Raw genomic sequence first — 12,986 nt, 5'->3', positions numbered from 1 at the left:
GTGGGTGAGGAAGTATGTGGAAATGATATTTTGATGCAGCCTAAAGGGATTTCTCCCCATCTTCTCTTTGTCTGCATGAGGGGACGAAGACGGGGGTCACTAATTAAATGAAGCGGCCTTGCTGCATTGCTTTTGACCCAGGGCAGTGGGCGAGCTGCAGGGATAACGCATCATCCAGGAGGAACCAAGAAAAGAGCAAGGGAGGGAGGGGTGGTGAGTAGGAGTGAAGTATGGGGGAATGAAATGGGTGGGAGTGGATTTATGTCTTTGAGTTTGGCCACCTCCCTTGTAAGGGGGGAAAAGCCCTTGACAGTATGTGTACAGTATGTACAGTGTGTTATATCATTCTGGCTATAGAAATATGTCTCAATGCAATTTTTGTTGTTCAGAATGGCTGTTGTGGTTCACTATATAATTTGAATTATTTTGTATTTACCTAGTTGTATTTTACGGGAAGGGGAGCTATGCTCGTGGTGTCCCGTCTTCATATCTCATTTTATCTAAACTATTTTTAAATTCATGTATTGTTTTTGCACACACTACTGGTGTAGCTTTTGTGTGCTTAGGCAAAAAATTATGCTAGCATTAGTTGCTCAGTGGCTGACATAAGTTAACATCAAGGATAATGTGGATACAGATGAGATTGGGACAGAAGATAATGGGTATTTGTGAGTGGATGTAACCGTAGTTTTAATTCTTCCTGCTAATGGTCATTTGAGATAGATTTGATAGATTTAGCTGATAACATTTGATATATTTATTTCATTTTGATAATGCAGTTGCCTGTGCAGCTGCAGATGGCATCTCCAGCTGCAAAGGAGTGGCTGCAGAAGAGAAGAGACAATATTTAACCCTGGACACTCTTTGTTAATACAAGCAAATTCAAGGTGAGTGAGAAATATTTTGTATAGAAAGATATGTTAAAAAGATCATATATTACCTCTCTTATGTATATTTACCCACAAGAAATGAGCTATGCTCATGGGGTACTGTTATGTATGTACCTAACTGTAGTATATAGGAAAAGAGCAACGCTTGTTGGGTCCCATCTACTACTCTCCAATATGACATACCTATTCTCAAAATCATGTACAGTTGCAGATTAATCTATATCCTTAATTTCAATGATCATATTTAGATTTGAATTCATATTTGTGTGTCAGTCTTATGTGCACAGCCTCCCAAATAGTTCTGCCATATCACTTCTTTCTTCTCAGGTTCCATGTGGGTGGGGGTGCGGAGTTAGCTCCTTGATAGTTGGTATGGCTTATTATTTCTACTGCAATCCTTGGACCAACAATTCTGTAAGGGTTCTAACAGGGTAGAACATGGAGGAAGGGGGTACTGAGGTAGCCATCAGACAAGAACACAACATAGCAAGTGGAAACTGTTGAGAGCCTGTGAAGGTGATCATGTTCCTCTATTTTGTTATGAACAACACAAGGCAACAACAACTGGTAATGTGTTCCACTTGTTCACTGCCTTGTTTTGGAAGGTGAACATATTTAAAAATTCTTTGACTATTTGATGTGTCTGTGATGACACATATATATACCAAAGGCTTTTCCCCCCTTACAAGTGAGCTTATAATATAAAGGAGTGATTGTGCCAACAGCACTGAAAGGGGCAGAAACATGGAACATAAGAGAGGAAGAGAGGAGGAGTTTGAATGTGTTTGAGATGAAATGTCTGAGAAGTATGATAGGGGTTACTAGGCTAGATAGAGTGAGAAATGAGGAGGTTAGGAGGAGAACAGGGGTGGAAAGGGAGCTGGGAGATAGGGTGGATGTAAGAGTATTGGGATGGTTTGGACACATGGAAAGAATGAGTGAAGAAAGATTAGTAAAAGAAGTGTGGAAGGAGTGAATATGAGGGGTTGAACTAGGATGAGATGGATGGATGGGGTGAAAGGGGTATTACAAAAGAGAGGAATGTCTGTTGTGGAAGGATGGGAGAGGACAGAAGATAGGGGTGAATGGAGAGGGGTTGTGTATGGATGATGCTGTGATGCATGAGGGGCAGTGGGTGGGGGGTGAGGAAGTATGTATGAGAAAAATTGGACCCGTCTTCCAGGAGGTGCCAAGATAATAGGGAGGGTGGAGGGGAGTGGAATATATAGGAAATAGATTGGGTGGGAGTGGTTTCTATGCCTTTTCTTTTTGGGTACCCCCCCCCCCCATACAAGGGGGAAAAAGCCTTTGGTATGGTATATGGTACAAGGGAGGTAGCCAAAAACAAAGGCATAAAATCCACCCCCACCTATTCCATTCACACATACCCCACTTCCATTCACCCCCCTTCCTCTTCTCTTATCTTGGCTGCTCCTGGAAGACAGGTTATCCCTGCAACTTGCCCACTACCCTGGGTTAGAAGCAGTGTTGCAAGACACAGCACATCCACAGCAAGCCTGCTTCATTAAATCGGCAAAAAAAAAAAAACCCTCTGACCCCTCCTGCAGGAATGGAGATGGGGAGAAATCCCTTCAGGCTGCATCAATTTATTTTTCACACATACTCCCTCACCCCCCCATCTCCCACCCACTCCCTTTCATGCATCACAGCATCATCCATACACAACCATTCTCCATTCACCCCTATCTTCTGTCCTCTCCCGTCCTTCCTCAACAGACATTCCCCTCTTTCCCAATGCCCTTTTCACCCCATCCACCCAACTCATCCTTGGTCGCCCCTTCATGTTCACTCCTTCCACACCTCTGTTACTAATCTTTCTTCACTCATTCTTTCCATGTGTCCAAACCAAAGGATTACAAAGGAAGAGCATGCTGGCAGGAGACCTTTTGGTCCATAACTAGGTTGGATGTGGAAAACATAGATAATAAACAGGTAGATAAAAGAATAAGTAAATAATGAAAAATTATGAACTAAAATAAGAATAACTGACAATAAATGAATAACTAGAAATAAACCATTAATAATAACAAATAAAATAAAAATGCCAGTTATTACAGCATATTTCGTAGGTGCTTATCTAAATGAATCTTAAAACTACTTTTTTATAAGGAAAAATAGATTCAATACTCATTCATCAACCATATCTCCCAACTCCCTCATACTACATATTCTCCTTGCTGAATCACAACACAGTTTTAGGCCACTACACTCCACACTCTTCTAATAAATCTCACACAAAGAATATTAGATGGCATCAATTCAGATAGGCCCAATCACAGAACACTTCTTATAACATTAGACATTGGTAAAGCTTTTGATGCTATCCCCCTCCACAAAGTAACAAACAAAATATATAACAAAGACATGCACAATAACACTAAAAGATACATACATACATACATATACCAAGGCTTTTTCCCCCCTACTAGGGAGGTAGCCAAAAAGGAAAAGGCATAAAATCATTCCCACCCATTCCATCCCCGAAAACACTCCACACCCCTCCACCCTCCCTCGCATCTCAGCACCTCCTAGATCAGAGGTTCCCAAACATTTTTCAACCAAGGACCACTTTTATTACAGAAAACAAGCTGAGGACCCCCTCACGTGTGTTCCCCCCAGGATGTAGATATATATATATATATATATATATATATATATATATATATATATATATATATATATATATATATATATATATATATATATATATAATGTACGCACTGTTTCGTAATATCAACAGTCATGGAAAGCTGTAAATAAATACTTTAACTGAGAATTAAGTGTAACTCCATCTTTAATTGGCAATTCTGATAATATCAAAACAAGACAATAATTCAAATGTGTAATCCAAAGATAAGTGTTCAAATACAGCCATGAAATTCCCTTGAATAACATTTCCAGAAATTCCCTCTCCCTCTTTCTCACCAATATAAGATGTCTTTTGTTCACATTATTAATGTGAAGGATGGGCCTGCCTCCCAGTGCACAACTTCTCTATCCTGGGATGGATGGATGAGAGGCATACTCTTAGGTCATCTTCCACATGCATCCGAGCCCTGTACTTGGTTTTCATGGCTGTCAGAGCTGAGAAAGATGCCTCGCAGAGATAAGTAGTGGGAAATGGAAGCAAAACCTTCGAAGCTGCAGCAGAGTTCAGGATATTCCTCTTTGATAGAAGCCCAAAAGTCTATATGTGCACATTGACGGAATCGGATCCTCTGGCTCCCATCGCATGACAGCTCCAACAGTTCTTCCTCTGCCTTTGCACTGAGACCACGTGCTGATGAACTGGCAACAAAAGGATCCCGAACCCAATCCCAGGCATCGGTGTCGATATCAGTGAAGTAGGAATTGAAATGTTCACTCAGTGCGGTAAGATGACCGTAGATCTGATTTCTTACCAACTCAACTGATAGTTTGTTTGTGTCCAAAAACTCTGTGAGTTATAGGAACATGTCTGTGATCCCATTCAAGACGCGCATTCTCCAGATCTCAGTTTTCCCCCCTAAAGGCCTTGATTTTATCGCTGACCTCCAAGACAGAGGCATAGCCACCTTGCATGGATAAATTGAGCTCGTTCATTATATTGAACATGTCGGCAAGATAGGCAAGCTGGGCTACCCACCTTGGGTCAGAAAGAAGCATTGCAGTGGGGGGCTTGGCATCTTTCAGAAAGTCACACAGCTCGGTACGCAGTTCAAACACCCCGCTGTAAAACTTTCCCACGGGAGAGCCATCGTACCTCAGAGTGGAACAGTAGTGTGTCATATCCTGCACCCATTTCATTGCAGAGACTGTAGTGGCCTTGACTTCACATAGTTAACTACGTCATGCACAACAGTGCTAAGAACAGAGTGTAAGTCAGGTGCCATGTCTTTCGAGGCAAGAGCCTCCCTATGCAGCATACAGTGTGTGGCTACGATCTGCGGATTCATCCTCTTTATCCTTGCAACCACCCCACTCTTGCAGCCAGTTATTGTATGAATGTATTGGTTAGAAATTAAACTACATGTAGAATTAGATTAATTCGTAGTATCATTGTACGAATGTGTGTGCGTGCGTGCTTTAGCGTGAGTTCCAGAGTTCTAGAAGTCGTTGTACCTGTTAATTAATTGTCATATAAATTGTAATGCGAAAGTTGAGTGAATGGGATATAGATCTTTATTACTATCAAATTTGAAGTTGTCATGTAACTGAAAGTGTGTAAATGTAAAATTCTGTATGCAAATGAATAATTAAAATAATTAGATAAATAAAAGTTAGCAACTGTTCTGTGGATCGAATCGGTGCTTGTCACGCAGCACGCCAGATTTTTGTGTGAGCTCGTTCTGTACGCATCAGTGCATTTTCCGTGACTGTGGTGAAGAGTGGAAAGACGAAGTGTACCTTACTCCTACAGTATATTAACTTTTTGACGTGCAGCGTTTTACTTCACCTTATTGTTAACCGAAAACAATAAATGGTGGCCCAGGTGGGATACGAACTCAAAACTTATTTACAAAAAACCAAGTGCTTCTCGCCCGCCCATACCCACCCCACAGCGTCTCTGCCATTGCATTGGCAGTTCTACAGAATTCTCTGCATTGTTTACAACAGAGTGAAGATCTGTGTGACCCTTTTTCCAGTCTGCGCTCCTTGTGTGATCCCATATTGCATTTTCAAGCAATTCTCTGCCCTGGAAGCGGCATTCCACCATACACAAGCGCCAGTGCTATAAGGTCACCTCACCACGCTACCTCCAACCACGTTCGTCGCTACCCAAGCCATCGTTCGCATTTCCCGTCTTTCACTCTCACCGTCACCCTTCAGCTCGCACCCCCTACCCAGCTGTCAATCATTCGTACGATTCAGCTCACCAACTACCTCACAGCATACGCGTGACTCCAAATTCCCGCAAACGCGTACTTCCAGCATCATCTTCTTCCTCAAGTGGATTACGCAGTTCCAGTCTCTGCTCCACTTCTCCACTTCCAAAGTGGAATCCGGAAACCACGACCGTTTGGAAGTCTCCGCTCCAGCTTCAACCACTTCCACGGACGTGCTGTGCTGTGCTTTGCCCAAACGAGGTCACCATCTTCCAGCCCCAGCTCACGGCCTAGCTCCATGCGTGACGTCACCGTCCGCGCAAGGCACCACTCCACCTCCATCCGCTCTCCGTTCCTCACAGCGAGACCCAACGGACTCGCCTCCACTGCGACACCAACCACCTCCGCCGTCTTTGCTGAGCGCTCTACCCTCCACATCACCCACCCGACGTCGTCTCCGTTACACGACGATTCCAGTCGGTTTACTGAGCCCCTCCTCCATAAGTGCCATTCTTGAACTTAAGTTTCTAAAGCAGTTATTTATACTCGTAAAATCAGTGTTGTGTTATAACTTAGCATTGCCATACAAACAATAGTGTTACTTTTTGTTTTCTTTATGTCATTACCATTATTACTTGTATTATTTTGTGTATGTATATATTAATGTTAAATACCTTCATAATTCCTTATAACTCCAATATATTTCTGTGTACCCTTACTAAAATCTTCCACTGTTTGCAGCAAGTTCCACTGCTCTTCCATTTCACCTGTGTGTTTCTCCATCCCTCTGTGTCTTCTCTCTACATCTCAAGACGTCTTCTTCTAGTATTTCTAAGGTAAGTGGAAAACCATTTTGGCAGTCAGTACATCCTTTATGACAGACTTTCCTTGTAATATTTTTCGTAGCCCCTCCCTCCAGAGTCTACCTTCATCCACAGACTCAACACCTTCACCTCATCCCTCCCCAAAATTCTCATCGCTACTCAGTGTGTCACTAAACGACCTTCCACCCCTACCTTTTTCTCCGTTCTCATCCCCAAGTTTAAGCCCTACCAACATGGCTTCTTCCTCAACCCAACAACCCCGTCAACTCATGACTATTGTACACGACACGGTAGACGTACCCAAATTCACAGGTTCCAATATTCCCTTCCATTCATTCCTTAACAATGTCGAAGTAGCTATTAATCGTAGAAATTGCACTACTGATGATGAAAAACTCAGTGTCCTACGCAGCTTTGTTTATCAGAACTCCGTAGCTGGAGACATCCTGCAAACAGATGCATTTCAAGAATGCAACACATATTCTACTTTTGTTGACTTAATTAAGACTCAATTTGGCCAACACACTACCCTTGGTGTTCTCACTCCCCTATATGACCTTGCCTTACAAATAAACTCTCCTCCTTATGTCAGAAAAGAAAAGGCTGCAAGACTTGCTTCAGACCTAAAGGCTCGTCTAAAATCCACTCTAGCATCTTCCACCTTATTGTTAACCGAAAACAATACAGTCATAGCAGCTGCGCCATCGGTGCAGACAGCAACGCAGTTTTCCCAATTCAGCTTTGTTTCTGTCATGAAATTGTCAAATATATTAAATATTTGCTCACCTGTTGTTTGTCCAGGCACCATTTAACAGAACAAAAAATCCTCAACAAAGTGTCCATTCCATGGATAACGAACGAACACAATGAGCTGGACGCAATTCAAAACGTCAGTGGACTCGTCGAGTTGAATTGAGAAAGGGCACGTTTGCAATCTTGTCACAAGTTGCGATTTTATGTCACAGGACATATCTTCAATCCTTCTTCTCACTGTATCATTTGAAAGTGGTATACATTTGAGAGTACTTGCAGCCGCTTTTCCGATCATCACCTCGCAAATCTCTACCGCTGCGGGGAGCACCAGTTCCTCCCCGATTGTGTGGGGTTTCTTGCTTCTGGCTATCCTCTGCGCTGTCAGGTAGGAGGCTCGCTGTGCCTTTTGAGGAATGGTGGTGAATCCTGTCATCGTAGTTTGTTGTTGGTGGTACACCTCTCTCTTGCGTTCAAAAAAGGACTTGCTTTTCTGAGCACAATCCGGATGTTTCGTTTCAAGGTGTCTCCTCAGTTTAGAAGGTTTCATAGCATCGTTAGAAAGCACCTGCAGGCAGATTACGCACTTTGGTTTCCCGTCCTTGTTTTCGATGAAGCCGAATTTAATATAGCTATCGTCATATTTCCTCACTTTTCCTGATGATTTCGATAGTTCGCCGAGTTCACTCGTAACGCTGGATGCCGGTCGATTTACAAACTTTTACATGATGACACCTACCAAAGGTACACCAAGCTGCTGTCACTATGAATCACTGTTGATACTACCATGCACATGCACAGCTATCTCCTACTCACGCATCTGAAAGGATATAGATATAGTACTGTTAAATATAGATATACCCCTAGTTCTCACAAAAGGGGGACATACACAAACAAAATAATAGTTAATAAAAACATAATTACATAAATAATCTATACACAAAGATAATAAAAATGTCTTTTTTACCCAACAACTCATGATACACTCCTGACGACCACTGGACGTACACTGCCAGTGGTTGACATTCCATCAGTGTTGCCAGATGGCTGTCACGGAAATCGGCTGCATCCACCGATAAATTCGTTAAATTTTGCGGACCCCCTGTCAAAGTGCCGCGGACCCCACTTTGAGAACCCCTGGCCTAGATGACGGGTCATCCCTGCACCCTGGACACAGCACACACCCTAAAAGATGGCTGGCCATTTATCTGGCAGGCAGAAATGCTTATGTGTCATATGATGGCCAATCATCGCACACCAGAAACATTAAGAATGGAGTACCACAGGGCTCAGTTCTATTCCCCACACTCTTTATTCTATACATGCATGATATACTTACACCAGACACCTCGGAAATACAAATCTCCTCCTATGCAGACGACATAACAATCACAATAATACAGCCATACCTTGATACACTCAACACATGGTTTATTACAAAGAGACTCAAAATAGCCCCAGCCAAATCCACAGCAACACTTTTCACCAACTGGACAAAAGAACACAAATACATTCCTCATCTCTATATGGTGTAACATATGATATATCCATGTCATTTAAACAACACATCACAAACATAAAAAGTAAATGCACACCTAGACTCAATGCACTTAAATCAATTACTGAAACAACATTTGGACAAAACAAAGAAACTTACCTTAAAATAAACAATTGCATACACTCAGTGATGAATTATGCAAGTCCAGCAAGGGCACCTAATCTCAGTGAGACACACCTCAACACCCTTCAGACCATACAAAACATACATACATATACCAAGGCTTTTTCCCCTTTACCAAGGAGGTAGCCAAAAAGGAAAAGGCACAAAAATCATTCCCACCCATTCCATCCCCGAAAACACTCCACACCCCTCCACCCTCCCTCCCATCTTAGCACCTCCTAGATGACGGGTCATCCCTGCACCCTGTCCACTGCCCTGGGTCAGAAGCAGTGTCGCAAGACACAGCACATCCACAGCAAGGCCGCTTCATTAAATCGGCGACCCCCCTCTCCGTCCCCCCATATAAAGGAGAGGACGGGGAGAAATCCCTTCGGGCTGCATCAAAATTTTGCTCACACCCCATCCCCCCGTCCATTCCACCTCATGCATCACAACACTCTGTATACAACCATTCTCCATTCACCCCTGTCTTCTGTCCTCTCCCATCCTTCCTCAACAGACATTCCCCTCTTCCCCAAAGCCCCCTTCATCCCATCCATCCATCTCATCCTAGGACGTCCCCTCATGTTCACTCCCTCCACATCTGCCTTCCATACCTCCTTTACTAGTCTTTCTTCACTCATTCATCTCAAACACCTTCAAGCTCCTTCTCTCTTCCTCTCATATGTTCCATGTTTCTGTTCCATACAGTGCTGTCACAATCACTCCTTCATACAGTCTCCTCTTAGCATCCATTCCCAAATGTCTATTCCTCATTACACTTTTTAAACCACCAAGGCATTTACTCACTTCTCTCAATCTACATTCTATCTCCACCTTCACTCCACCTTCTCCTGCCACATTTGCACCCAAATATCTAAAACTATCCACTTCCTCCAGTTGTTCTCCCTTAATGCTCACTTCCAGATTACTGCCACTTCCAGCCCTTTTACATCTCATCACCTTACTTTTACCCACATTTATCTTCAGCTTCTATCACACACTCTCCCAAACTGTCACCAACTTCCTCAATCCCTCCTTCGATCCTGCCACAAGTGCAGTGTCGTCTGCAAACAACAGCTGGCTCACCTCCCACTTTTCCCCATTTTCTTTAACCATCTCCAATCCCTGACCCACTACCCTTGCATTCACCTCTTGCACCACTCCATCCATGTATAAGTTGAACAGCCAGGGTGACATAACGCATCCCTGACGAAGTCCCACCTTTACCTCAAAGCACTCACTCTCTCCATATCTAATCCTGACACAAGCTCTACTACTCTCATAAAAACTCTTGACAGCTCTGAGAAGCTTTCCTCCTATCCCGTATATCCCCATAACCTCCCACAGCGGCTCTCTGTCTACCCTGTCATAAGCCTTTTCCAGATCCATAAAGCCCCAAAACATCCTTCCCCTTTCCTATAGCTTTCTCACATATCTGTCTTACCACAAAAATCTGATCTGCACAACCTCTACCTGTCCTAAATCCACACTGTTCCTCACCAATTACTCCCTCTGTTCCTCCCTCAATCTTCTCAATCAAGACCCTCCCATAAGCTTTCCCAACTACACTTAACAAGCTACAAGTACAAAGAAAAGAAAAGAGAAGTAAAGAAAAAGGTAAAGGAGGCAAAGAGGAGAGCAGATGTAAAATGGGGTAAGAGTATGACAGAATTTTTTTAAAGTAATATAAAGATGTTTTGGAAAGAGATTAATAGAGGAAGAGGAGGCGAATCAAGTAGAGAAGAAAAGGTAAAAGGTGCGGATGGAGAGATGATATTGGAGAAGGCAGTAAGGGGAAGATGGGCAGAATATTTTCGGGAGTTGCTAAATGTGAAGGAGGATAGGGAGGGAAAGATAGCTGCAGTGGGAAATGCTAAGAAATTAATCTTGAGTAAAACCTTGCGACACTGCTTCTGACCCAGGGCAGTGGGCAGGGTGCAGGGATGACCCGTCATCCAGGAGGTGCTCAGATGAGAGGGAGGGTGGGAGGGGTGTGGAGTGTATTTAGGGATGAAATGGGTGGGAGTGTTTTTATGCCTTTCCCTTTGTGGCTACCTCCCTTGGAAGGGGGAAAAAGCCTTGGTATATGTATGTATGTAAAACCATATTAAGTGTGTGATACACAATCTTCCACTTCTAAAGCCAAATTGTTTAGGGTTTAGTATTTTATTCTCTTCCAAGTGTTTGATCCATTTGTTCCTAATAACCTTTTCACATATTTTTGCTACTGTGCTTGTAAGGGATACCGGTCTGAAGTTTGTAGGATTTTCTTTGTTTCCTCCTTTATATATTGGTACAATGTTTGCATTTTCCAATCTTGTAGTACCTTTCCTTCTTTGAGTGAGAAATCTATTATCTTGTATAATTTGTCCGTTAGTTTAGCTGTACACTCTTTCAATATCCAATTTGCAATTCCATCCGGTCCATGTGATTTCCTAACATCTAGGTTTTATATTTTGTCTCATTTCTTTCTGCGTGACCTTTAATTTATTTCTTTCATTTTGGGGATATTTCTCGTTGTCCATCTTCCCAAATTTGTGAGCTTTCAATTGTAAAAACAGACCTGAAATGTCTGATCATAACTTAAGCCATTTCTATGTCATCTATATATTCTTTATCTCCTTCATGCAGTTTCACTATTTTGTGTTTGTCTTTTAATTTATCATTTACATATCTGTAAAGGAGTTTTCAACAAAATGAAATACAATTTATACATATACAAAATTTTTACAAAATTACTTGTTGAAAAGGGAGAACATGAAGCAAAGCTTATGGGGAATTGCTCTCCCTTTACGGAAAGAATTATTTCTATTTTATATATATTTTTTTGTTACATGTTAGTATGATATATATATATATATGTATATATATATATATATATATATATATATATATATATATATATATATGTATATATATATTTGCAATGAGATGTGACACGATGCCTGCTAACTCCGACCTCACGTAGGAATCGGGGTCACGTGTGAGCATCGCATCTTCTGGGGGTCAGGTGAGAGGTGAAGTCGATTGTTGACATGACGATAATTGCTTACTGTGCGGATGCGGGTCACTGTCACCTGCAGAAACAAGAAAAAAAGAGTGGCAGACTTGGTTGATCCTTCCATTTGTCTTTCTCGTAGTGTCTTTTTTTTTTTTTTCCCTGCGTATATTCACATATTCGTTTCTAAGTTTTATATGTGTTTATTACACATGTACGAGCTGTCTATTAGTTTTACATGAACTAGTGTATTAGTACTATTGTACCAGTAAACTTATACTAATATACCAGTGCTAGTGTAACAATACTAGTGTACTTGTACTAATATACTAGTACTAATGTAGTAGTACTAATGTAGTAGTACTAGTACTAGCATTAGTAACTGTTACTAGTGTATTAGTGCTAGTGTACTAGTATTAGTGAACTACTCCGAGTGTACTAGGGTATTAGTACTAGTGTTCTCGTGTATTAATACTGGTGTACTAATTTTCTTGTATACTTGTATTAGTTAAACATTATAATTTACCAGTGTACTAGAACTAGTATATTAGTGTACTAATATAGTAGTACTAGTGCACATGTACTAGTGTTTTAGTACATCATACATATACCATGGCTTTTTTCCCCCTTACAAGGGAGGTAGCCAAAAAGGGAAAGGCATAAAATCATTCCCACCCATTTCATCCCTGAATACACTCCACACCCCTCCCACCCTCCCTCTTATCTGAGCACCTCCTGAATGACGGGTCATCCCTGCAACTTGCCCACTGCCCTAGGTCAGAAGCAGTGTCGCAAGACAGTACATCCACAGCAAGGCCGCTTCATTAAATCGGCGACCCCCCCCTCTCCGTCCCCCCTTGCATAAAAGGAGAGGATGGGGAGAAATCCCTTCGGGCTGCGTCAACTTTTGCTCACACATACTACCTCACCCCCCACCCCACCCCGACCATTCCACCTCATACAATCACAACATCATCCATATACAACCATTCTCCATTCACCCCTGTCTTCTGTCCTCTCCCGTCCTTCCTCAAC

At 42.2% G+C, this 12,986-nt stretch overlaps 1 protein-coding gene across 9 annotated transcripts in view; it reads left to right on the top strand.

The window, feature by feature from the left end:
* LOC143020574 (uncharacterized) overlaps positions 1–12,986 on the top strand; it is a 38,563-nt gene that overhangs the window by 19,053 nt on the left and 6,524 nt on the right. For 7 of the 9 annotated variants that reach the window (XR_012965904.1, XM_076177009.1, XM_076177011.1 and 4 more), the window contains one exon: positions 780–887. The exons of 1 other annotated variant lie outside the window; for it this stretch is intronic. Coding sequence is in view for 6 of the 8 variants with exons in the window: in XM_076177009.1 (XP_076033124.1) it covers positions 780–887 (108 nt within the window). In the remaining 2 variants the exon portion in view is untranslated. Of the gene's footprint in view, positions 1–779; positions 888–12,986 lie in introns of those variants that run through there. One more of the 9 variants, XR_012965906.1, reaches the window with a different exon arrangement.

The sequence above is a fragment of the Oratosquilla oratoria genome, chromosome 40 (assembly GCF_046742065.1).
Source record: "Oratosquilla oratoria isolate Oo_2021 chromosome 40, ASM4674206v1, whole genome shotgun sequence".
In the NCBI taxonomy this organism is placed as follows: Eukaryota; Metazoa; Arthropoda; class Malacostraca; order Stomatopoda; family Squillidae; genus Oratosquilla; species Oratosquilla oratoria.
The sequence above is the reverse complement of the archived record's forward strand: the minus strand, read 5'-3'. Positions and strand labels throughout refer to the sequence as shown.